The sequence below is a fragment of the Miscanthus floridulus genome, chromosome 19, assembly GCF_019320115.1.
Source record: "Miscanthus floridulus cultivar M001 chromosome 19, ASM1932011v1, whole genome shotgun sequence".
NCBI lineage: Eukaryota > Viridiplantae > Streptophyta > Magnoliopsida > Poales > Poaceae > Miscanthus > Miscanthus floridulus.
This window is the reverse complement of record NC_089598.1, coordinates 78137474-78160620: the sequence shown is the minus strand read 5'-3', so window position 1 is coordinate 78160620 and position 23147 is coordinate 78137474. Positions and strand designations below refer to the sequence as shown.

General features: G+C 42.3%; 1 protein-coding gene across 1 annotated transcript; it reads right to left on the bottom strand.

Moving 5' to 3' along the window:
• Window positions 1-2733: 2733 nt before the first annotated feature.
• On the bottom strand, window positions 2734-10080 carry LOC136527944 (ent-kaurene oxidase 2-like). Its single transcript, XM_066520809.1, has 8 exons — window positions 9686-10080; window positions 6663-6823; window positions 4681-4842; window positions 4451-4591; window positions 3844-4098; window positions 3594-3752; window positions 3312-3506; window positions 2734-3214 (listed from the first exon to the last, which is right to left on the bottom strand). Exons 1-8 carry the CDS (start codon window positions 9819-9821, stop codon window positions 2897-2899), a joined length of 1527 nt encoding a protein of 508 aa, XP_066376906.1. The 5' UTR covers window positions 9822-10080; the 3' UTR covers window positions 2734-2896.
• Between the last annotated feature and the right edge of the window lie 13067 nt (window positions 10081-23147).

Here is a 23147-nt window from a genome sequence, read left to right as displayed (position 1 = left end):
GATCCAAGTGCCAAAATTGATAAAGTGTTCGGCGGAGTGCTTTCAAATATGTATTGCATAATGATGAGCTCTATTGAAGAACCGCCAAAGATTTGCTTCTTAAGTGCTTGGGATCAGATCAGGCAAGAGTGGCTATGGGAGAAGTCCATGAAGGCATATGTGGTACGCATCAATCAGCCCCGAAGATGAAGTGGTTATTGCGTAGAGCCGGTTTTTATTGGCCTACTATGAGGGCTGATTGTTTTCGTTACTATAAAGGTTGCGAAGAGTGCCAGAAGTTTGGAAATATTCAGCTTGTGCCTGCTGCTGTGCTTCATCCTATCATCAAACCATGGCCTTTTCGTGGTTGGGGGTTAGACTTCATTGGCCAAATATATCCCTCATCTTCGAAGGGACACTGATTTGTGTTAGTTGCTACAGATTACTTTACTAAGTGGACCGAGGGAGTTCCTTTGAAGAATATGACACACAAGGAAGTAATTAAGTTCAATACTGAGCATATTATTCATAGATTCGGCATCCCTCAAACATTAACTACAGATCAAGGGACATCGTTTGTGTCTAAAGAGGTGAGGGAATTTGTCGAATTATATAAGATCAAGTTACTCAATTCATCTCCATACTATGCTCAAGCCAATGGCCAAGCTGAGTCTAGTAATAAGACTTTGATCAAGCTCATCAAAAAGAAAATTGAGGAGAATCCAAGGAGATGGCATGAAGTTTTGTCTGAGGCTCTATGGGCACATCGCATTTCAAGGCATGGTGCTACAAAGGTTACTCCTTTTGAGTTAGTATATGGCCAAGAGGCCGTGTTGCCTGTCGAAGTGAATTTGGATGCATACAGGCTTGCTAAACAAAATGATTTATCAGCTGTTGTGTATCATGATTTGATGATCGATAATATCGATGAGGTGACTGATGTGAGATTAAAAGCTCTCAAGGAAATAGAGAAAGATAAAGCTCGAGTTGCCAAAGCGTACAACAAGAAAGTCAGGAGCAAATCCTTCCAAGTGAGAGAATTGGTGTGGAAAACCATACTACCAATTGGATCGAAGAGCAATCAGTTTGGCAAGTGGTCACCGAATTGGGAAGGTCCTTACAAAGTGGTCAAAGTTATATTTGGAAATTCATATGTGCTAGAGACATTGCAAGGTGAATGTCTCACGAGAGCAATCAACGGGAGGTACTTAAAAAGGTACTTTCCAAGTGTTTGGCAAGAAGCCTAAGTGCTCACCAAACAATAGCCGATACATGTATCGCCCTTAGAAAAATGGCCGATGTATACATCGTTCTTAGCCACTGAGCAGCCGATGAGATGGGAATCGTCGCTGTTTGGTTTTAATTTATTTGATTAAGTGTTTTCAGGTTTATGCATCATTCACCTGAAAACATGGGGGCATATGTTGACAACAAAAAATGTTCATTTTGTGAAGTTGTCAAAATGTGAAACGGACTTCACCATTGCGTTCCTCTTGTCGAGACGGTCAAGAAACATATATGGAATGTCTAATTCGGAGTCCGGATGAAGAAGTTATGCCCTCGGAAAGATGCCCCGTCGTCGGGAGTTCCGACCCAAGTCGGGACTTCCGACTGTCGGAAGTTTCGACGTGTCTCGGGACTTCCGGGAAGCCTGAAGAAATCTGCTCGGGTGTCTGGGGTTATCCCTACGTCGGGAGTTCCGACAAAAGTCGGAAGTTCCGACTGTCGGGAGTTCCGACTCGAGTCGGGACTTCCGACACAAGTCGGGACTTCCGACATACCTGACAGAAAATCCTGTTCGGATCTGGCCTTTTGGATTCCGATCCGAACTGTTCCAAACTCGTGGGAAACTTAGAAAATAAGGCTTGGAGAGGTTTCCTACTGGGATAAGACCACCCCCCTCTATATATATGAGAGGATCATGGCCGATTGAGATCCCATCTATCCAATCGTCAAACAAATCAATCTACTACCTCTACTCCAACCCTTTTGCCCTCTTCTCCAACCCCCATGCTGTTCATCCCTTGATCCGACGACCAAGGATGGCGCCCTAGGCTTGCCGGCCGACCTAGGGCAACCCAACGACGTCCTTGCCCTGACGGGGTCTCTCCCGGGCGAGAGCTTCGACGGTTTCTTTGCTAGTTTGCCTAAAAACTAGCCGGTTCTTCGTCATGTAAGCACGTTGGTTATCCTTTGGTGGTTTGCTTGTAAACCTCTCCGTTCTTCACCATGAAAGAGTGACATCTTCGCTGCGTTCTTCGGTCCGTAGCGGCTCGGGCGTCCAAGGCCCCGTTGGTGTTTGATTCGGATCACTTCCGACGTCAACAGTAATGAAATCTTTCTAGGAGAGTAATTTTTTTATCCGACTCCAAAATTGGACAATCTATATATGTTTTTTTTACTATCTCGATGAGTGGAACGCAATGGTGAAGTCCATTCTTCAATTTGAATAAGTTTCCAAAACCGGCTAAGCTGGTTTTTGCTGGATGATTTTCTGAAAGTTATATTTTGTTTGTCTGGACTCCAAATTGGATATTCCATATATGTTTTTGATCAAATTATACAGAAACTATAAACATTTATGATATAAAAATAAGTAACACTAAATTAATTACGGAATATATTTTCATAGTGAACCTAGTTGACTACAAATTTGATTAAACCTAAACGAATTTGACTTGTACAAATCTCTTTTTTTTTTTTTGAAACTGGAGGGAGTACTAACTAGACAGCTGAAATATACAGAAGATGACATGCACTTCGTATTATTAACACTTAACTTTCTGGCTTTTTTTTAAAAGACCAAAGACCAAATAAAACTACCACAGCGTAGAGTTCTCATCCAAAAGTTTCATACATACATAGGCAATAGCAAAGTACTGAAATAGTACAGTAATAACCTGTCTACAATTCATGCTTATTTCCTTCCTCTAGGTGTGAGGTACACATGCAATGGGTAAAGCCTGTTGGTTGTAAGATGGATGGTGTCAGCCTTGTCCTCGTCACCTTCCTTGAGCCTCCAGGTAAACTCTTGCACAAACCTGGCGATGGCTGTGCACGAGATGTTCATCGCCTGCATGCTGCCAGCACAGGCCCTCCTTCCTGCACCAAAGGCCATGGTCTTGTACATATCTGCAGTCTCAAACCTCCCGTCCAGAAACCTCTCTGGCTTCCATTCCTCAGGTTCGGCCCAATCGCTTTTGTTCATGTTGCATCCGTACAGATTGATGATCATCTAGCATATTTGTGAATTGTGTTAGAACTCACCTTCCAGCAGCCAACATTATATATGCAACGCTTAGCTTACTGTGAGTGGTCATTGTTGTGCTCACCTCAGTGCCGGCTGGAACTTCATAGCCAGCCAAGTTGGTATTCTCATGGACAAATCTTGGAGGCACTAATGGAACTGGAGAATGCCGCCTCAGGGTCTCATGGAACACCGCGTTCAAGTAGGGTAACTCGGGCAGGTGATCCTCGGTAACTGTCTTATTGCCGCAGACTTTTTGGATTTCTTGATAAAGGTATTCCTGATGTGCGAAAGAAATGCAGTTACCAAAGTAGTATAAGTAGTTAATAGTCTTTCTACAAGGTGAAAAACAAGCTTCAGTGCTTACCTGTTTTTCTGGGTGCTTCGCAATCTCATACATGGCCCACTCGGTCGTGACCAAAGTAGTATCAGCAGCTTCTATGACTTCCTCCCACACCAGCATTAGTAACTGTTCATCAGTCAGTGTATTCTCTGCCAGCAGGAAGTCCAGGTAGGATATCCTAGTCTGCGTTGGAGTTTACTGATTTAAGAACTCAAGAATAACCTTTCTATATATTCTCTCTCTACAAAATTGTTGAAGTATGCCTTTGTGTTACCTCTCCACGTGCAATTCTTTGCTTTTGCTGATTGGTCAAGGCTTGCATCACTGTAGTTCTCCTAGCTTCCGTAGTCAGTACCCTTTCTTCAAAGCTCCTATTTGGAATCCAGCTGAGGTATGGGAAGAAATCCCTCCAGTCGACCTCAATTGCACACATCATCATGTCAGCCACAGTGGCCTGGTAAATTTCCTCCTTTGATATAACCTTCCCATACTCTTCCACGTAGACTGAACTCACATCCTCACCTAAAGCCTGAAATTGCAGCAGGCAATCTCAGAAACATAATAATAAACAAACCGTCATTACATTCTATGATGTATACAGGCCAATGTGAAGTTCTTAAATCTTAAACGTGATATGCATGATAGCTACTACTACCTCCTTTACATCGACAACAGTTATTTCTTTGCAAAAGTTTATATAAATTTGATGATGACAAATCCACAATATCATTTTCATGTGCTAAATCTTAATACTTTTATGTGTATTAATGGGCAAAGTTTCTAAAGTTTGACCACAAGCTCTAGGATATCATCTATTTATGAACAAAGGTAATAAAAATTTATGGAGCAATCATGAACAACCACACTAAATGTAGACTAACCTGAATCAGGGATAAGCGAAATAATTCATTCTTGAAGACTTCCCGGAAGTTCAGAGGAGAATTTGGATCATCGGTCAACAATGTGTGGAAAGTGTTCAATGTGTTGTCAACCATCATGTTTCTTGTGTCCCTAAATTGTTTCTGATGTTATGTGCAATCACAGCATTATTAGACCTCAGTCGTGATTGACAGTTATTACAATTGTATGATGTAAAAATTGTAACCTATACCTGGCCAGAACTACCCAGCATGTATGTCATGACATAATGCTTAACCATTTTGTGGAAGTCACCATAGTCACTTGTAGCAACCATAGTTTTGTCATGGGTGAGCACTGACAATGCCTTAGATAGCTTTCGAGTAGATATTGATGAGAATTTTGCAATCATTGCCTGTAAAATGTAGGACCAAAATAACTGTCATATTAGTTTTGGCAAATGTAAGAAGAAACAATATTACAACAACACTATAACTTTTATCCTGGTATTTCTATTAAGCAAAAAAGCTCATTCCATCACAAGAAAAATTATAGCCAGAATAACATCAGATTAGTTTTTTAAATAGGAAGAAGGCTATAGAGCTTATTTCAATGGATCAGTGACCTTTGAACCTTGGCGAAGACTATGGAAATCTTGGGCCCCGGCCAAATGCAAATTTTTTCTTTGGTTAGCTATCAGAAACAGATGTTGGACATCGGACAGACTTGCTAAGAGAGGACTGCTTCATCCGGATAAGTGCCCTCTTTGTGATCAAGAAGATGAGACAGTTCAGCACCTTCTAACATCTTGTGTGGTGGCTAGACAAGTATGGTTCAGAGTGCTCGCCCCCCTGAACCTTGTTGAGACAGTCCTCCGACAACATGAGCGCAGTTTCGCTGATTGGTGGCATAAAACAATTAGAAGAGTATCGAAGGAGCACAAAAAAGGAGTGAATTCTCTGATCATGTTGGGTGCTTGGGTTATTTGGAAGCATAGGAATGCTTGTGTGTTCGAGGGTGCCTCTTCTTCAGTTAACTCAATATTGCGTGAGCTGAATGATGAGCACAGCCTTTGGTGCTAAGCTGGGGCCAAGAAGTTGCAGAACCTAGGTCTTAGCGGCACAATCTGAGTTAGCTTTGGTCTTGGCTGGTCATGCTGTTTTTTCCTTTCCTTTAGACCAGTGCCAGTGTGATGTAAACCCCCTCATACCTGATCCCTGTATGAGTGGGGTTGATGTATGGGGATCTTTTTTTTCTCTCTCTATAATGCAAAGAAGCGCAGCTCTCCTGCGTTTTCAAAAAAAGGAAGAAGGAAATCCATTTATACCAAATTTTTTCTCAAACACGCAAGAGAGCTGCTTATCATTATATTAAGAAGAAAAAATGGGTTACCCACACACAAAACACTGTAGAACTAAAACTCGCACCAGTCAGAAAATACACACCTCGAACCCTAACCAAACTTCAAAACCTCAACTCGTCTAAAGCTAGTGACATAACACCAGTCAGAAAAGAATGCCATCGAAAACACACCGATTGTGGAGATAGCCCAAGCACCTAGGATGATGACCAAATTTAAGCCTTTACGGACCTGGCCATCAACTCTATCATTAACAAAAGCCCATTATACCATCTAAACTATTTTAATTTTCCATTTAACCCCCATACAAAGTGTTGACTCAATTTACTACCACAAATTATTCAAACTGGATCAGATCACGCCCTATTTTTTTTCTTTTTTATTGCTCCACATACAAGTTTAGTCTTGGTTTCAAATTTTGTGGGGATGAAAGATGACACTACACCCTATGTCAATAAAACAATTTAATATTTTTTCTTGATTATTTTCATCAGTTGGGAGAATTTGATGTTATGCTGATATTTTGAATAATGAGTCAAACATACAATGTCAGCATTCGATAAAAACACACAATGTCAGGGTTGTAAAATGGTCTTTCTTTTGTTAAAGATTTTGTTTCAGGATGCAAACAGAACTCTCATATCAGTGTTTGACTTAGGAGATCACCATTAGAAACTCGTATTGCAAATAAAAATACTAGAAGAGACAACATTAAAAGTGTGGAGTTTATTATGCAATAATCATGGTAACACCACTAAAGGTCCAATTGTCATCTGTTACTCGAACTTCAGGAGAAAAAATATTGTATAGTAGCCAATCACAATGTTATTAGTTAAGGAACCACAAAAGATGAAAACACACAACTTCCAACTAACCTCCTTGGCTACTTGAGCTGAATTGAGCACAACTACAGAAGAAGCACCGGTCCTTATAGTGTAAATTGGCCCATAAATTTCAGCCCACTTTGTAAAGGTCTGGTGGGGTTTCTTCTCTTTCAACTGATGAAGATTGCCAATCATTGGTAAACCAGGGACAGCTGCATGAAAAGAAATAAAATAACTCGAGGGTTTAGTTCTTTTACCCTGACAGAAAATCTGTAATATTTGATAAGAACATAGGTTCATTAAATGTTAAACCTGGTACCATGTTGTTGTTATTTTTGAGTCTCTACGTGGAAATAAACATATCCTTGCCCCCAAACTAGTTTTTCTATACAATATCAAATTACATGAATAAATTATTTATATATTCATGAATATTTCTGGAGCTTGGTAGTGTTATTCACTTACCTTACTGCCAGGAATACTATGGTAAAACAACACCAAGGAAACTGCTTTTCAAAGGTTTGGATACAATGTAATAATGTAAAATATTTCCTTAGTTAGGCACAACACAATATAATAATTTAAAAGTATTCAAGGAACAAAATACTTTGTATTTGATTCTTAGACAGTTTATAAATCAAAATAAGAAGCTGAAATAAGCAGGGAGAATAACTTGTGGAAAATTGATTCATGAGCAAGCCTTACAAAAAGGTACTACTGAATTTTCAGGAGGCTCCTTTTCGGCAGTTCCTCAGTCAGAACAAATCACCCTTTTAATCAAATGCAAATAGAGGGTTTCAGTAATGACATGGCATTATGGCAGTGGTACCATTTTATCTCTTTCTTGAAGGAAGGAAATATCAAATTTCCTTGTGACACTGCACACGGAAATCTCAAGACTGCCAACTGCTTTGCATAACTTTTACGAAGAAAAACACATCACTTTGACTTGTTGCCGTCAGTTGGTGGAAGGTCACAGTTATGGACAGCCCAACTAGATCAAGATTGATGTTGATCTGATCTGCACCAATGAATTAGGTGGGCCATGGGCGTACCCAGTGCAGAGAGCTCCCGCTCTGTGGGAGGTGGATATATCAGTATTCCACACTCCATATACTACACAACTCACAAACGTCTGGAAGCTTCTCTTTTGTTCACAACTTGTGTTCATGTTAAGTGAGCCACGAATCAAAAAAAATTCACTGTAAATTTCACACAGCCTACTGCCCTACCATTAGCTTAAATTATGTCTTATTGTCAGATTAAGAAACTGCTCTAATTCGAGGTCAGGATTTCATTTCTGGAACTGAAAGTATTTAGGCAGTTAGGCACGTTGGGCAGCATGCGTAGTAATCCAGTGATACCGATACGTGTGCACTAATGGAGAGCAGGCTACAGAATTAGGCATAGTTTAGCACAGCTCAACCTTAAACTATTCCCAGGCACGCTCAGAATGTGATTCAGTAATCGGTAGTGGTCCAGTATACATGGCATCAAAATCCATATCCTTGTTTTTTTTCTAGGATTAGCGACCACACTAAGAAATGCAAGAAATAATTTATTTATAATTTTCTATGCAAAAAATTAAAGAAAGGTGAATGTAGGGACGTGATTATTATTCGGAACGCTGGAAAGAATTTCTTCTTAAATTAAATCCCCCGTCACCCCAAGAAGAACATAAGAAAAAACAGTTTGTACCGATCAGTGCCGGGCCTGTAAGGGTGCACGGGGTGCGATGGCCTAGGGCCCACGGTAGGGGGGGGGCAGCCTAGGACCCCACGTATACAGGCCCTCAGTACTGCAGGCCTTTTAGCCTTTAGGTATACTACACGTCTACGCGAACGCTCGCCCGACGCCTAGGACCCTACGCGAACGGCCGAACGCCCGCGCCGCCGAAGGGTGAATGCGAATCGCCGTCTGTGATCCGTCTCGCCGACACCGCGCATGTGGCACAGTCACTGCGGCTCCCGTCCGGCTGTCCCGTGGTTGTCCGGTACAACGCCGCCGGGTAGGCCGTAGGCGGGTACGGGACGCAAACGACGGCAAGGCGACGATCTAGATATTTTTTCCTTGATCGTTTTTTAATCTAAATTAATTATTTCGGACTTCTAGTACTCGGTACTCATATAGTCGTGTTTTTCTTCTAATTTAGGTGTTAGAAACTTAGAATGTTACCTAAGAAACATTTGTCGGGGTCTCAAAAAAGAAAACGGAAAATAGTAGAAGATCAATTTATTGAATCTCAAAAAGGTGCTATACATAAGTTTTTTTTAGCTTCAAGCAGTGTTGTGCCTGATGATAATCCTGTAGATGCACTTGATATTGAAGAACAAAGGCAGCAACAGCAACAAGTTAATGATAATTTAAGTAAACAAGTTGATGACATTGATGATGCTACAGAGAATGAAAATTTACAGCCTACCTCTCAACCTGAAAATTCAATTGATGATGTGCAAGAAGCTTCTATTCATGATGTGTATGCAAGAAGCTTCTATTTTTTATGAGAAGCAATGGATATTATGGAGTTCTATTCTTCCTTAAGATAATCATATTAGTTTTAGTCTACATTGTTTCTCGATAATTATCAAACATGTTAAATTAAAAATATATCACTTGATTTATTTTCGTTTTGCAAAAAAAATTTAGCGCTTATATATATTATAAGATTTATATATAGTCTAGAGGACCGTCACGATGAGTTCGGCATAGGGTCTCAATATCTTAGGACCGGCACTGGTACCGATGCAGCCGAGAAGGAACCGGACTAATAAGGATCAGGACGCCAGGCTCCGCATTAGGCCCAGTTTAGTTCCGAAATTTTTTACAAAATGGGCACTGTAGCGTTTTCGTTGTTATTTGGCAATTAGTATCCGATTATAGTCTAATTAGGCTTAAAAGATTCGTCTCGTGGATTTCGTCTAAACTGTGTAATTAGTTTTATTTTTTATTTATATTTAATGCTTCATGCATGCGTCCAAAGATTCGATGTGACGGGGAATCTTGAAAAATTTGGCAAAACGAAGTGGAACTAAACAGGCCTTAGACAAAGTGCGGGATCATGTCGGGTGACTGACCTGGGGGCGCGTTGAGGTGTTTCTTGGGCCCGGTGAGGCCGGCCTTTCCGGCGAGCGCTGCAGCGGCCACCAGCCCGCCGACGGCCACCGCCGCCGCCGCGCCGCCCGCGGGGAGCGCAGCCACTAGAGACTCCATGCGCGTGAACCGGACTGGACTGCCCGTGCGCTGGTATCGGAATGGGGAGCGGGCCGGAGTGGAGGGAGAGGGAGGCTAGAGATGTGAGAGACAGCGCGGTGCGACGGGCGCCCTTTATACAAAAGTTAGCAGGTGACGCGACGCGAGCGAGACGTGGCCGTGGCCGTGGCCGGCGGGGAAAAGTTTGAGGAGGCGTAGGCTGGGGCCAGAGCAGATATCGGCATATCGCCGGTGTCTTGCCATTGCCATCCGTCCTCTACTGCCCTACACAATGATTGCACACGACATGCAGCTACACAAACCTCTAAATAAATTTGTTATACTAACGATATTAATTATGTTATAAATATTAATAGTTTTAAATATAATGAAAGATAAAAAGTGACAAAGGAATATTTTTTTCTTTTTCTCGTGGCATCTCACTCCAGCACAATAGTGGGCGGCCCGCCTAAATGTCTAGGCCTAGCCAAAAACAAAAAAAAAAGTTATTTAGTGCACTATTTTTTAGTAAAAAAAAACCTTGAACTTTTTTGTCCAGCTTGAGAAATGTTCACCTCTACTTTGTGCAAATTAGCGACTATATGTGGACCTCAATCAAAAGCTAGACCTTGAAACTAATAGATTATGTTCATGAAATTAACTGAAATTTATTGAAAGTGATTCAAACTGACATGAAGCTATTATGTACCAATTTGCACAACAAGATCAACATATGAGGTAAACATTAAAAGTTGCACCCTAGAACTAAAACTTACGTCTACACCTTAAAATTTAACAAAATTGACTAAAATTTATTGGAAGTAATTCAAAGTGAGATAAAGCTATTTTGTACCAATTTGCCTGGGCAAGATTACCATATGGACTCCATATCAAAAGCTAGACAATATAACTAAAACCTCGTGTTCACACCTAAAAATTTTAGAAAAATTAACTTAAATTTGTTGTAAGTGGTTTAATGCAACAAGAAGCTACATCGTGTGAATTAGCACCTCTATTTGAATACATTTCAACCCAACTGCTTATTAGACCTAATTGGTGAAGCTAGAGAACAAAGATTTTAATGTCTTGGTCCTCTTCATTGTGGCTCTATAAATTAACCTAATCAATTAATCATTCATAGAATTTTTAGATCCGGTATGGAATTTGGATTTGAGAATGGGGATTTTCTAAGGGCCAAACAGTCAACTTCGAAGTAGGCGACAAATGATGGGCGTGGCGATCGGCGGCCGTGCTTCTATGGTCTTGTGTGGCCTTGGCACCCTGCCCACTGAAAGGTCTTAATGGCTAGAGGGGGGTGAATAGCCTATTAAAAATTTCTATAACAACACTTAGCAAAGATGTTAGATAATTAAATGGCGAAGCGAATGTTACGCTAGCTGTAACACCCCTGGTGTTACGGACTTAGTTAGCATTGAGGTTAAGGCCTAATAAACCCTAGCGTATACATTTTCCAGGATTTTAAAAATAAATTCTTACATGAAATGGTAAGGTGAACCTAGTGTGACTTACTTTTGTGAATAAAAGAATCAAATAAGTGTTGCTAATCAATTTTTTTATGGTACTTAAAAGCTTTTAAATAATCTTGGGAACAAAAATTGTTTAGGGTTTGTTTTGAAAAAGTATGAAGAAAGTGCTTAAAATGCCTGATAGCAATTCTAACAAATAAATAGTGAGTGGCTTGTCCTATTTGATTAAGCATGGAAAACAATTTTTATAAACGAAAATAAAATATAACTTGTATTTAGTACTTAAACAAAATTTGAAGTACAAGTTTGGTAGATGTAAATGCAACTTTTGTTTTGGTGAATAGATGTTGTTCAATAGTATTTTTGATAGCTCGAGAATTGAATGTGGAATTCAATTTCAGCTTTTAGAACTAAAATGACATTAAGTCTGAAAACCTAATGACGATGCCGTTTTGGCATTTAAATTTTGATTAAATTTCTTAAGCACTAGATCCATGTTTTTGTACCGTTGGTTGCACCATAACGAGTACCTTGACATGGTGTAGTTCATGGACTAATTTGGTTTTGCGTTGGCGTTGCAAAAATTATCCAAACTTCGTTGAAACGAGCTGTAGACCATGTTGTTAGCGCTCTGTTCGCGAACCGGCGTTCAGCATGACGAACTCATGTTGGCATCCTTTTATCTCCCTCTCTGGTTGCTCTCTGGTCATGATGCTTGCTTTGCTAGGTCGCTGTTAGTATCGGCTTTAGGTTAGTGGAATTGGTTGAACTCCGATCGTGTTGATCAGCAGCCTTAGCTTCGCTTTAAAATACGTGCACGACACCGATTGCAGTCGTTCGGCCTGAGTCCGCGGTCACCGCGCGTACACGGGTGAAAAGTCCTAATATGGCTAGAGGGGTAAATAGCCTATTTAAAAATCTACAAACCAACTAGAGCAATTTGATTAGTATGACAAATAGCGGAAAACAAATTTGCTCTAGCTCTACAAGGGTTGCAAGCCACCTATCCAACAATTCTAGTTACTATGATCACTACACACACAATTTACTAAGTCACTACTCACTAAGAGCTCTCACACTTGCTACTCTAAAGAGCTCCACTAGATGAATTTAAGTTACAAAACAAGCTCTCAATTCTAGCTACACTAAAGAACTTGTTACAACTAGTTTGCGGGAATGCAAATGAGTAAGTAAGGTGATTATACCGCCATGTAGAGGATTGAACCAATCACAAGATGAATAATAATTCAATCACCGGGAGAATACCAAAGGACAACAGACAACCAATTTTTTCTCGAGATTCACGTGCTTGCCAACACGCTACGTCCCTGTTGTGTTGACCAACACTTGGTGGTTCGGTGGCTAAGAGGTGTTGCACGAACCTCATCCATATAATTGGACACCGTAAGAATCTACCCACAAGTGAGATAACTCAATGACACGACCAATCCACTAGGGTTACCTTTCGGTGCTCCACCGGGGAAGGCACAAATCCCCTCACAATCACCGGAGATGGCCACGAACAATCACCAACTCATGCCAATCCTCCTCCGCTGCTCCAAGCCGTTTAGGTGGTGGCAACCACCAAGGGCAACAAGCGAATCCCACAGCAAAACACGAAAACCAAGTGCCTCTAGATGCAATCACTCAAGCAATGCACTTGGATTCTCTTCCAATATCACAAAGATGATGAATCAATGATGGAGATGAGTAGGAGGGCTTTGGCTAAGCTCACAAGGTTGCTATATCAATACAAATGGCCAAGAGAGTGAGCTTGAGCCAACCATGGGGCTTAAATAGAAGCCTCCATGAAATAGAGCCATTAGCTCTCTGTTCACTGAAAAATCAGGGTGATCGAACGTGCCAGTCAGATCGACTAGACACAGGACCCCAGCGTCCGATCGTGCGATGCATGCCACATGGCCCCTGCTTCAAATGATGATCGCCCGATCTCAACAGTCATTAGTACATTTAAGTTGTGACCGGACACGCTTTTCGAAGTCACCGGACGCACCAACACCAGCATCCACTCGTTTCTAGTAAGGTTCCATTCGTGACCGGGCACGTCCGGTCATGCCCGACCAGACTCACCCAGCATCCGGTCACTCACCGTCTTCTCTGTGCGCCTCCACATCAGCACGATCGGACGCTGAACAGTGTTCAGCCTAAGTCCGGTCGCCTGCGTCTAGTCAAGAGACCGAGGGCGGCCTTCACTGCGCGCCATTGACTGGACGCAGGACCCTAGCGTTCGGTAACTACGTGACTAGCGTCCGGTCACTGCTTCTCAGCGACTATCACCTCCTTCATTTCACAAACTTCTCCACCCTTGCTCAAATGTGCTAACCACCAAGTGTATCACCTTGTGCACGTGTGTTAGCATATTTTTTACAAACATTTTCATGGGTGTTAGCTTTCCACTAGGTCCTAAATGCATATGCAATGAGTTAGAGCATCTAGTGGCACTTTGATAACCGCATTTCGATATAAGTTTCACCCCTCTTAATAGTACGGCTATCAATCCTAAATGTGATCACACTCTCTAAGTGTCTCGATCACTAAACCAAAAAGCTCCTATCAATTTCATCTTTGCCTTGAGCTTTTGTTTTTCTTTCCTCTTTTCCAAGTCCAAGCATTGGATCATCACCATGCCATGATCTTCATTTGCTTCATCACTTGGAGTAGTGCTACCTATCTCATAATCACTTTGATAAACTAGGTTAGCACTAAGGGTTTCATCAATTCACCAAAACCAAACTAGAGCTTTCAACGGGCGCTGCTGGCGCCGAGCCCAAGCCGTGGTCGAGCTGTTGCCGCTGGCCAGCTCGTGTGGCCGGTCGGTGCCACGCGATGTCCCTGGCCCTGCGTTGGCCGATCTCGGCTACCTGTGGCCTGGCTCTCGCTGTTGCTTAGCGTGCGCGCTACACTTGAGTGGCTGGCCATGATGCCACGTGCAAGGGTGAGCTACGGCTGTGGCTGCCCTTGCTTGGCCACCGTGGCGCTCACTCTGCCATCCAATTCACCTACTGCATCGAGCCTCCAGGCATGCGCCACTACCCGCCATGTCTGGGTCAACTGTCCCCAGTCACAGTGGTGATGGTGATGCCTCTCTGCCTCGCCTTGCCTCGCTAGCCGATGTCGGTGAGACCCGCTTGGGTCCTGCCACTACATTCTAAGCGTTTTGCACCAAGCCTCCATGTCTCATCATCTGTGCGCACATGCTTATGCTGTCGCCATCGATCGAAACCGCCCCATCTTAACCTGCTCGGTCTCGCTCATGTGCCCTCTCCATGACCGCACAGTGCACGGGACCACCGCTCCTTCTTTCCTCCTAGCATCAGCGAGCTTCGCCGCATAATTCCTTGCTCCAGTGGGTAGCTTAGGAAGTTGACTAGCCGTCTCTTTCCCCTCAAGCCCGGTAGAGCACTACCGACTGACAATTTAGCCTTTTGCTCGCCACCGGTCATGTGCGCCGCCGAGCCGGTAGGTCTGGGGGTAAGGCCTGTAGGGTTGATAGCAGTTCAATTGCCCGTAACCCTGAACTCGTCTTGACTCCCTCTATCAGGTGCTCGCGCTATTTTGGTCAGGGTACTCATCGGTGGTGTGGTGATGCATCGGTATCCACCTCGGGGTGTCATCGCCAGGCTCGCTCTCATGTGGCTAGGTCATCTCAACCCTCCTCTGCTTCAACCGTCACCTTAGCACGGATCGTGGTGAGCCTCTGATGCTTTCCCATCGTCTCTACTCTCTGATTAGTGCCCTAGGTCGTCAGAACGGTTGCGCCGTCACACGGTTCGGCCCGACATCGAGGATAGACTTCGGTAGTGCATCATCGAGTTTCCTTCCGCTTCGCATCGCTGTGTGTTGGCCCGTAGGTCCCCATTGGACGGTTAGGTGTGTTGATTAGGCCCTTAGTTGGTCGGCTTAGCCACGCAGTGCCGACCAAGGCCGCGCCGACGAGCGCGGTAGCATCGAGGACCATCCTATTGTGAAGATAGGATAGTTTGGGGGCCTGGGTTGGAAAACGGTTGTCGGTAGAAATAGTGTGCATAGTAGTCATATTAATATCTAAAAGCTCAGGAGTTTTTCTGTAAAACCGCCATCGCGTGCAGGCCTCCCGGTTTGGGCCATCGCTGGTCCATCACGCCGTGCCCCGCGCTGGGCTGCCAAGCCAGAATTGGTTGCCGCCGGCCCTTTTCCTTTCTCTAAGCATTTTCTAATTTAGTTTCTAAGACAAACTTATAAATTCAATATAAATTTGTGTAGTTGGCCAAAAATTATGAAACTAATTTTGTTAGGTTCCTAAAATCATGATCTACCTATTAATATATCTTGTTCACATAGTTTCATAGTATTTTTAGGAGTTATCTAATTGAATTGAGATGCTTAATATTGTTAAGATATAAACTTGTAGGAATTTTTGTAATAAATTGGTAATAGTATTGGCTCTAAAAATTTCATAGTAAATTCTTAATATTATTAGGTGCTCACTTTAATTTTTGTAGCTCCATAATAAGTGGCTTGCTAAGATAGCTAAGGAGCTCTAGTTCGAATATATATATATATATATATATATATATAATCAATGAAATAAAGAAACATCTTGAAAGTCTAAAGCTAAAACACTTGTTGGGAAATAACGCCTTATTTGACAACATGGATACGTGGCCTAGTACGTTAGTCATTAGAGCTAGCTTGTTAGCATGAGAGGCGTAAACGTATTTTAAGAGTTGCGATTGCCGTTGATTAATTACGTCTCTGTGTTGCATCCACGTATATCATAATAGGAATAATGATGGATCATGGAGTCGATCAGAGTAGCAGAAAAGATGGTGCCTTGATGATCGTGCCACCACGATGGAGTGCTAACTTTTGGTTATATCTTACCCAGGCAAGCCCCGGTTCATAACCCCTATTATTCTACACTTTTATTTTATGCTTGTGCATTAAGTTTAAAGGAGTTGAATGAAGTCCACTTGCGTCCTACTAGTATGTCAGGATCATGTAGATTGCTATGCTATAGAACCCGATAGAAGTCGAGTGATTACCTGTCACTCGCGAGAGATAGGAAAATATATCATTGTTACTATTATCATACTACCATCATATGGAATATATATATATATATATATATGAACAATTATTGGAGACCGGGCGGGACCGTATATGGACTTGGTTAGGCAACCAAGCGAGGCTCTGGTTGCCTTTGTTCCGCTTGTGTCGGTTGAGGACCGTCCGTTGCTGTGGATGGTAGTCAGGTCACATGCTTATTATCCTGAGCATATACTTGTGTTGGCACGGAAACACGGCGACACATGAGCAAGCTAAAAGGGTTTGCTTGATGGAGCTGGAGATCCACCTGGCTTCAACGCAGGGATAATCGATCTTGCGTATTCCTTCCGAGACGTGCCAGTCAATTTGACCCTGTAATTGACAAGGAGAGAAAGTTTATCAGTAATTTAAGGTGGAACGTGCCGGTCTATGCCCAGATAGTTCCAAGTGTGCCGCTTCGGGAGCAGCCATACGGGAAGAACGATTAAATAGCCGATACGCATAGAAATAGGCTGTTACGGACTGTAAAACTCATGGGTAGGGATTGATTTTATGTTAACAGGTACAGGTACAATACACGTATATGTAAATGAGATCATTAGCTAGGTGGATATTACCAATATGAATCATTGAGCTGATAAATCTAACGAGAAAGGATATAACACGTGAATAAATCGACTATCTAATACAAACGGATCTATAGATGCTCTGAATCTAATTTGTTACCATCAACAGTGAGGTTCGACCGGATCGATGGCAGCTATGATGATAATAACAAACTAAAACCAAAGAATCCATAAAACCATCTACACTTCAACAGGCTTTCCGAAATACATGTTATACGTGAAGGCTCGGATGAATCGGCTAAAATAGCTGATTCAGGTGAAGAGAACTACAGCGTGTGAACAATTAACTATTTCACGTGGACAGACCTATGGACTCATCAGACCTAACCTGCTATCTCTAACAGTGGGATTCGACCGAATCGATGCAGCCGTGATAAAGACAACAAATCAAACCTTTAAAGTAAACAGATCTATTCACATTCAACAGAATCATGTAAACATACTGTAGGTGTTAACGCATAGGCGATCGGCTATTTAGCCGATGCAGGCATAGCAAACAGCTAAGATCATGCCTAATCAGGAACAAATCTACTAACTAGCATCCTCCAAACTACAGTGCCATCAGTGGGGATCGATCGGATCGTTACAGCCATAATGGTGAACTATAAACTAGATTTAACTAGCCAGCAAACCTCCTCAAGATCATTCATGCCTTAACCGCATACTATACACGATCAAGATCGAAATAGAACAGCCGATAAAATATGAACCGTCGCTCAAAGTAAAAAATATCATGTTGTAACAAAACGAACGATGGACTAAAATGATATAAGGCCGATCTAGATCGATCTCGATCGGGTAGGTTGATGTTGCTGCAAGCTAATAACGATAAAAACATTAGCAAGATCGGTAACTTAATGAATCTGTCGACACAGAATTTTTGTCCCATGCCGAGGACACACGTAGCAGGCTGGAAGGGTCTGCTCGATGGAGCTGTAGATCCGCCTAGCTTCAGCGCAGGGATGCTCGATCCTGCGCACTCCTCCCGAGATGTGCCAGTCAATTTGACCCTGTAATTGACAAGGACAGAAAGTTTATCAGTAATTAAGGGCGGAACTTGACGGTGTTGCCAGACAGTCCCGAATGTGCGGCTCTGAGAGCCGATATGAAAGGAGATCGACTAAATAGTCGATTCTAGCATATTCATGAGAATAAATCGGTTAAAGCTCATTGGGTTGTGTAAGAAGAATCAATTATCATTCAGGGTAAATGTTGTTATTTGAATAAATATTAATCAATGGCAATAAGATGTCAACAATGATTGGTTTACGCTAAGCCAATGATTATAAGCAACTGAACCCCTTTCTATATAAAGAAACAATTCAATACCATTTAACCGTTTAATAAAGATAAATCTAATGAACATGTTAGATCTTATCTATCGTTATGACCAGTGGGGCATGAGGCAGAATCATGCAGCCGTAGAAATAACAATAGACTCGACGACCCTAACTCATTACTAATATTAGTAGGGCATGAGGCAAAATCATGCATGCCATAATACAATAATAAGATCATGGGGCTAACACATCTTTCAACCTATCTTTACTTTAACGGTCTTGTGATGCGAACTGTTCGTGAAAGCACTTGATATCGGCTAAAACAGCCGATTTAGGTATAGCGCACAGTTAAAGTCACGCTTTATTAGGAATAGATCTATCAAATAACGATCTCCACTCCACGGTGCTAACAGTGGGGTGTGAGGCAGAATCACACAGGCCCTGATAACGGGCCATGGAACGGTTCTCGCTAGCCGATAAATCTACTCAAGACGCAACATGCTTTAACCCCACGCTATGCACGATCAAGATTGATGTAAAACAGCCGATAAAACATAACTCATCGTTTAACATGTAGATTAGATCAGTTTCAGATTAACAAACAATGGGCTAAACAAGATGTAAGCCTGATCTAGATCAATCCTAATTGGGCAGAGTGATATTGTTGTAATTTAGATAAATAATGAAAGCAATAAGCAATATCGGCAACTTAATGAATCTACCAAAGACTGCCATTCTAAGGTAGAGCCGATAACTTGACCTTGATCTAGTTCATGCAGTGGGGGTCGACCGGATCGATGCAGCCATACTTGAACTAGGTAAGAATCGATAACTAACTTATACCAGAGTCGCAGTGGAGGTCGACTGGATCGATGCAGCCGTACGAACAGAGGTATAAGCCATGACAGTACTTACAACAAGCAGTGGAGGTCGGCCGGATCGATGCAACCGTACTTGCTGACAAACTCGCCGAGTTCTACTCTACTACTCCTAAGGGGTGGCCGGAGCCAAAAAAGTAAATGACTTGTATATTGGATTGATTGTGTTTTTACAATAGCCGGGGTCTGATATTTATACCCGGGCCCTGTGCAAGACTCCTGTCTAAGCACGACTCATTATAATTTTTGACCCTAGAGAAAATATTCCTAATTTAAGATAACTTGGACTCTAATCTTTCCCTTTTTGTAGAGTCCAACATGTCTCGTCCTGGCGCCGATCATAACCTTTGTCATTATCCGCTGGCGCTATCTGAAGAAAGCCGATTCTAGTTTTGCGTTCGAATCAGCTGGTTCCGATCTGCATGCAATTGATTCCTTGATGACATGATCTTGGGAGCTTTCGAGTCCCTATGACCCTTCTTCCTAATTTTGATGTAAACACATGCCCCCAAATTTTGGGATAAAAGAAATTTTATTCCAAAATTATCACGTCTGTGTCCCCGATAGGTCCACAGTCACGCGTAAAGAATCTTGATCTGGGGTCTACTGTTTGTCGCCGTCTATGCTAGCTCATGAGCCCATGCTTCAAAACTTTTATGAGAGCATCATTGCTTCATGGGCACTTGGATTCATCCTTCTAGGCCGGCTATAAAATGTCTATCCGACCCTAGCGAGAGCAACTCAATAATTTAGCCATGTTTCTCTTCTATCTACCTCCTCGAGTGCTCCTGACTCCGCTGGACCCTCCATGGTCTATCTTATGAAGATCTCAAGCGGTTAGAAGAATTCTTGTGCATAGGGTGATTGTGTCACTTATTCTAGCACCTCGTTGAGCAAGAAGACCAGCCATTGCGGTTAGAAGAATTCTTGTGATATCACCTGAGTCTTCTCTCCATGCTCACAAAGTTGTTCTAGTGTTTGCGAGGGCTAGAATGTGTGGACACCTTCCCGTTGTTGCTCCTCCAAACGCCCACCGGGAAAGCCTCAGGCTTCTTTCCCATAGTTCCTCAATTTACCAAGAAATCTGCTGAGCATATGTTATGCGGGCGACCTTTCCTCTTCTCTGGTACAATTTTATCGATGGGCCGATGTGACTTGGTTCACAATGAGTTTTGGCCTTGTGGAGATCCGGACTCCCTTCAATCCAAAGAAGTCTTGGTGGGTTAATCTCTGGTCAATGTATCCATCCCACGATATTTTGTAATCCGAGGAAGCATTCGAGTCCGTTATCTCTTCGTTATCAATCCCCTGAATTTCCAGAGTGTTGATCCGTTTCCATTTCTGATTTCAATTTCACACCTCCATCGAAATCTATCTTCTCGCTTTTCCAGGCTATATATACGGGCTACGGCTGTGGATCAAAAAACAACCCGCTTCATCTCAATCCTTCTTCGTCTTCAGTATATTTCCTGCCTTTCCGTAGGTTCGAGGTCATGGAGAACAATAAGAGGTCTGCTGAAGAAGCCCTCAATGGATCTACATCATCACGCCAACACCTTCGTCGCCAAGAGGATGCATCTTGGGGTACTCCCATCGCTTCGGATCAGAGGGCTGACTCTGCCCAGCCTTCGGGGTCATCTTTGGCACCAATTCACCGCCAGCTTCCTCGTCACTCGAGGCGACAGATCAATAATGACGATCTGCTAGCCTCCATCGATCAGACCGACCAGCATCTAGCCAACTGCCTCTCCCTAGCGAAATCGGCTTTGGCCATGATTGAAGACCGATCACCCCCCAAGGTCGGCCTGGTGAGAGAAAGATTGGCCAGGAATATCTAGTTCTGCGAATAATCCATTTCATCTTATAAGCTGATTGATGAGCTCCACATATCCCTTCATGCACCTCACCCATCAACACCTTAGCCTCTTCTTGGTTCAAGCATTTGAGCAATACCCCATCGATTGTTTTATAATATAACCGGTCATCTAACAAAACATACTTAGTCGATTTATACCTTAGCCTTCTGGTAACTTTCTGAGACGGATGTCTAAGGTAATCGACTATTTCAACTCTCCAATCATCACTTGAGGTTTCACTACTCAAGACTTCTTGAAACATTCGATATCCTGATGCACTTTGAGCTAGTTGATTAGCCTCTTGGTTTTGTGCTCTTGGAATATGTTGGAAAGAGATATGAAGAAACTCCTTGAGCAACTTTTGGCACTCATCATAGTATCCTTTCAAAGTCTCTTCTTTGCACTCATATAGGCTGATCAATTGATTAATAATTAACTGTGAATCTCCAAATACTTCAATTGCTTTGGCCTTTACTTCATGAAGAAGTTGAAGTCCCTTGAGAATAGCTTCATACTCCGTTTGATTGTTAGTAATCATTGGTTCAGTTGGAAAAGCAAACTCAAAACTTGCCCCCCAAGGCAAAATAATAACAATACCAATGCCACCACCCTGCTTGCATGATGACCCATCAAAGAACAACGTCCAAGGCATCGGCTCTACATAACTAATGCTTGGCTTGTGATGCTAGGTGATAAAATCAGATATTACTTGTCCTTTGACTGCTTTAGCTGATTCGTACTTCAAGTCGAATTCCGATAATGCAAGAATCCACTTTCCCACTCTTCCATTCAATATTGACATTGATAACATGTGCTTAACCACATCAACATTGGAAACAACTGTACACTCGGCCAATAATAAGTAGTGTCGCAATTTAGTGCAAGAGAAATATAAACACAAGCATAATTTTTTCGGTGGGAGAATATCTCATCTCTGGATCCAGTAGTCTTCTACTCAGATAGAAAACAACTCTCTCTTTTCCTTCAAATTCTTGCATTATGGCCGATCCAATTATCTTGTCATCAGCCGATATGTACAACTTAAATGGCTTACCTTGCTGAGGAGGGACCGGCACAGGTGGACACTTCATATATTCTTTTGTCTCTTCGAACGCCCTTTGTTGTATGTCACCCCACTTGAATTCTTGATCATTTTTCAACTTCAACAAGGGGGAAAATGGCAGGATCCTTTCTGACAAATTTGAAATGAATCTTCTGATGAAATTAATCTTACCAAGCAGAGATTGCAACTCTGTTTTGGTAGTCGGGGGAACTTCTTCATCAATTGCCTTCACGCTTTTCTGACCAACTTCGATTCCTCTCTCATGGACCATGAATCCTAACATCACATCATCGATGTGGATCTCAACAATCCTGCCGATCAACTTATGGAAAATATAATTCATCGCCCTTTGATAAGTTGCACCCGCATTTTTCAGACCAAAGGTCATCACAACCCACTCGAACAGATCGATTGCGCCGGGGCACCTGAAAGCGGTCTTTGCTATGTCTTCCTCAGCCATGAAAATTTGGTTGTATCCTGCATTACCGTCCAAGAAGCTAATAACCTTGTGCCCGACTACTGCATCTACTAACATATCAGCTATCGGCATCGGATAACCGTCCATAGGTGTGGCTTTGTTCAGATCCCTGAAATCAATGCAAACTCTCAATTTTCCATTCTTCTTATATATAGGGACAACATTTGATATCCACTTTGCATATCGGCATGGTCGGATAAATTTTGCTTCCAATAACCTTTCAGTCTCCTTTTTTATATCATCGAGCACGTTCGGGTTGAATCTCCTCAGAGCTTGTTTAAATGGCCAATATCCAGGTTTGATTGGCAACTAATGTTCAACAATTGACCGGTCTAAACCAGGTATCTCATAGTATTCCCAAGCAAAGTAGTCTTTAAATTCCTTTAATAAGTCAATTAATTCCTGCTTATACTCTGGATCCAACTTAGCACTTTGGTACATCGGCCTAGGTCTATCTCCCGAACCAATATCTACTTCTTCTAATTCATCGGCCGACGTGAAGCCACGTCCTAGTTTGCCATCTGTACCATCTATTGGATTATCCATTAATACAAATTTTCAAAGCTGACTGCTTGGATCGGCTGTTGGCTTTCACCATTGACTCTGAATTCTGATGGCAAAAGAAAAGCC